Source organism: Helianthus annuus, chromosome 5, assembly GCF_002127325.2.
Source record: "Helianthus annuus cultivar XRQ/B chromosome 5, HanXRQr2.0-SUNRISE, whole genome shotgun sequence".
Lineage (NCBI taxonomy): Eukaryota > Viridiplantae > Streptophyta > Magnoliopsida > Asterales > Asteraceae > Helianthus > Helianthus annuus.
This window is the reverse complement of record NC_035437.2, coordinates 7,155,960-7,159,597: the sequence shown is the minus strand read 5'-3', so window position 1 is coordinate 7,159,597 and position 3,638 is coordinate 7,155,960. Positions and strand designations below refer to the sequence as shown.

Here is a 3,638-nt window from a genome sequence, read left to right as displayed (position 1 = left end):
GGCCACGACCTTAGCACACGGGTGTAGGCGTACACCCGTTGTGTATTTTATTAAATGTATAATCGCCGGCCGAGAGAAGTCTTGCGGTGGAATTATATTAAGTGGTGTGTCTATTGAACTTTAACCCGGCACGACCCGGGCCACTGAACACATAACGAACATGTAATTCTTTTACAAGATTATTAAGCAAATAATTATTCCAAAGTTATAAAAAGTTTTATGCCTCGGGCCCACCGGTGACACGTGGAAATTAGGGGTGTGACATCCCTAATTTGTGTTGTTTGACTATGACGATATCAACTACGTCACGATAATCCCCCACCGGGCCCACCGGTGACACGTGGAAATTAGGAGTGTGACATCCACACTTGGGCCCGCATCAAAATTGAACCAGTTAGATCCATGATTTTGTTTTGTAATGTAATCAAAGAAGTAAAGAACAATCAATCATTCATGACCATGTTAGAATAAGATGAAACATTGGGTTGGATTATTATTATTGTTATTTTATTTTTATATTTTATGCCAACGTGGGGATAGCTCACTTGATAGCGACTCTTGAGGTCTTAGGGTTCAATCCCAAGCAAAGGGTGGATTATGATTTATTTAGTATAATTTAAGAGTATGTAAGGTTTCTCATTCAAAAAAAAAATTATGAAGTGTTTTATATTAGATTTATACTATTACTACAATTATAAATCGTACCAACTTGTCAATTCAAGAATATGTTTTGTTATATATAAATGAAAGGGTGACTTGCTTTTTTTGACACTACACCTATAATTATTGATTGAATTCATATACTACACATTGAAAAGTTGCTTAACTAATCACATATTGTAGTTGTTTGAAATTTTCTTCATCATGTCAAGTTTTCAATCTCTTCAAACTACACCGGAAACTAAATCCGAAGAAGATGTTGAGTATAACAAAATATGTGAGAAGCACAAGCAGTTGATAGAAACACTACCCAAAGTGGATGGGTGGTGGGTACAACACATGTATAACTACCATGACTTCTGGTTAAGTTCCTATATCCTAAAAAACAACTTGCTTCTACATACCTTTTTCAAATCTCAACCCACCGACATCTTCTTGGCCTCCTTCATGAAGACCGGGACTACCTGGCTTAAGGCATTGATGTTCTCTACCCTTAACCGCCATCGCTACAACTTCTCTGACCATTATCTACACCACCACGGCCCACAAAGCGCCTTCGTTTTGTTGGACTTGGAAACCTACCCTATTACCGACTTCACCAACTTATCCCATCCTCGACTCTTTGCTACCCACTTGGCTCACACTCTACTACCAGCTTGCATGAGTTCATGCAAATTCGTCTACGTTTGTAGGGACCCCAAAGACGTGTTAATTTCCAAGTGGCATTTCATGAGCAAACTCAGATCCAAAGATCAACCTCCCCTTTCATTAGATGAAGCGTTTGAGCTTTTTTGCCTAGGGGTGTCAGAGTACGGGCCATTCTGGGAACATGTTTTGTCATACTGGAGAGTTAGCTTGGAATTTCCGGACAAAATTTTGTTCTTGAAGTATGAGGAAATGAAGAAACAGCCGGAAGTGGTTGTGCAGAAGCTGGCAGCTTTCATGGAGAAGCCATTCACGGCGGAGGAAGAGAAGAAAGGGATGGTGGGGGATATTGTTAAGTTGTGTAGCTTTGAGAATTTGAGTAACCTAGAGGTGAACAAGACAGGCGTCGAGAAGTTTGCCAACATGGTGGAGGTTGAAAATCGAGACTTTTTCAGAAAAGGAGAGGTCGGAGATTGGAAAAACTATTTGAGCGAGGAAATGAAAGAACATATTGATAGAATCACTGATGAGAAATTGCGGGGTTCGGGTTTGATCCTTACTACAACAGTTTAAGTGAATGAGGTCATAGATGGCTTTTTCCTCATTGTCTTCTAATTCCTATTTTCTCTTTGGGTGATTTGAGTTTGTGGTCACTTGATGTTGCTCCTATGGTGGTTTGTTTTGTATCCAAAAAAGCTCCTCCTTATATCTATGTAAACTAATAAAATGTATTTCCAAAATGTTGTTTTCTTACAAAATAAATTACATGTGTGTGGTTACCAAATATTCATATTTGCAGTTTATACTCAAATTTTCTATTTGACTTTTTGTGATATAGTATGAATATTTTGTATGTTACATGAGCTATATGCAACATACTATGGCTGTCTATTTTCATATTAATTTCATAGCTACATGTTAATATATAACCTTGCTTGGTTTGAGGTGGTTATTTACAAGTACAAGTGTACAACCATTCAATTTACAAATAGAATAATCTGAACCATCCAACAAGTCTAAATTGATGAAACTCTATGCTAGGATGTACCTTGCTAGTATGCCTCAACCATATAACAACTAGTACTTTACCCATTCGGTGGACGAGAACATTAACCGTTAATGTCATAATGTCAGTACCACATCAAATTATTTTGCTTAAACAAAAATAAACATAAATAAACAACAAGCATCCATCCTTAATATAAAGTTAAAAAAATCTCATCAACGAATATAATTAGATCAAGTGATTAGAATCCATCCATAGTATAAAGTTAAAAAGAATCCCATCGACATTCGATATATTAAGGTCAAATGATTATCAACATTCAATATATCGTTCTGCTACGAAAGTGGCACTTTTTAGAGAATTCTCTCTAAAAGAACGTTAAATATGATAGTAGAATTTGTTGGCCTAGATGGTTCAAACAATCGTATCAACAAACAAGAACACGAGATATTGGGGGGAGAAACTCATAACTTTTTCTATTCAATCAAACAAACTAACGAACTTACAAAGAAAAATGGACAGATAAAAACATTAACCTAGACCCCTATATATAACTCTACTAAACTTCGTCTTCAAGACATTAATTTTCCCTAAACCTATTACAATACTAATTACCTAAAATAAATCAACTTTAATAAAAAGTAATTAAATCAATCTTTCATTTGTCCCTTCAACTTTCTACTCATACGAATTTAGGATTAACTTTCAACATTCCCCCTTAATCCTAAACTCAACTCAAACTTTCTTGGCTTTGTACCACCAAGGTCTTGAATCCCAAACAATATTCTCAACTCTTCAATTTCAATCATTGGTTCGTCTTTAGTCTTTCTTTTCAGTTGTTTGTAACAAACCTGTTTAACAGGTTCTTCATGTTCATCATTCAAACCATTTGCATTCATCTCAGATGCAAATTCATTCTTCACTTTCTTTTCTTGAACTTTTCTATCTTCAAATATTCGTTACATGACTTATTTAATTGACAAGTTCTTTTTTCTCACTTTTCTTTTCTTTCTTTGCTTATCGAAACATTCTTGGCAATCCGGCTTTGACCCAAAACTCGCAGTTGGGTTAGTCTTTTTTTCTTTATAAAACCGTGTTATATCTTCTGGCTATTCTTCTAAACTTTTCATTCGGTTTCGATTTTTCTTCAACATATGCTTAACTATCGACTTTCACATTCGGTTCTAAATGTGCAGATGCATCATTCCTTTCATTCGGTACTAGATCCTTTCTCTCATCATCATGATCAGTAGCATGTTTCTTGCATTGGAGTTGGTTACTGATCTTAATAGTTTTTTCATCTTCAAGGTTATTTAAGTCAGGAAAA

The 3,638-nt window shown here is 35.7% G+C and overlaps 1 protein-coding gene across 1 annotated transcript; it reads left to right on the top strand.

Moving 5' to 3' along the window:
• The first annotated feature begins 813 nt into the window (after positions 1-813).
• On the top strand, positions 814-2,082 carry LOC110939828 (flavonol sulfotransferase-like). Its single transcript, XM_022181395.2, has one exon. It carries the CDS (start codon positions 865-867, stop codon positions 1,876-1,878), a length of 1,014 nt encoding a protein of 337 aa, XP_022037087.1. The 5' UTR covers positions 814-864; the 3' UTR covers positions 1,879-2,082.
• Positions 2,083-3,638: the final 1,556 nt, after the last annotated feature.

Bases quoted from the DNA above. Each gene is read 5' to 3' on its own strand.
- LOC110939828 (XM_022181395.2), top strand. From the start codon at position 865: ATGTCAAGTTTTCAATCTCTTCAAACTACACCGGAAACTAAATCCGAA.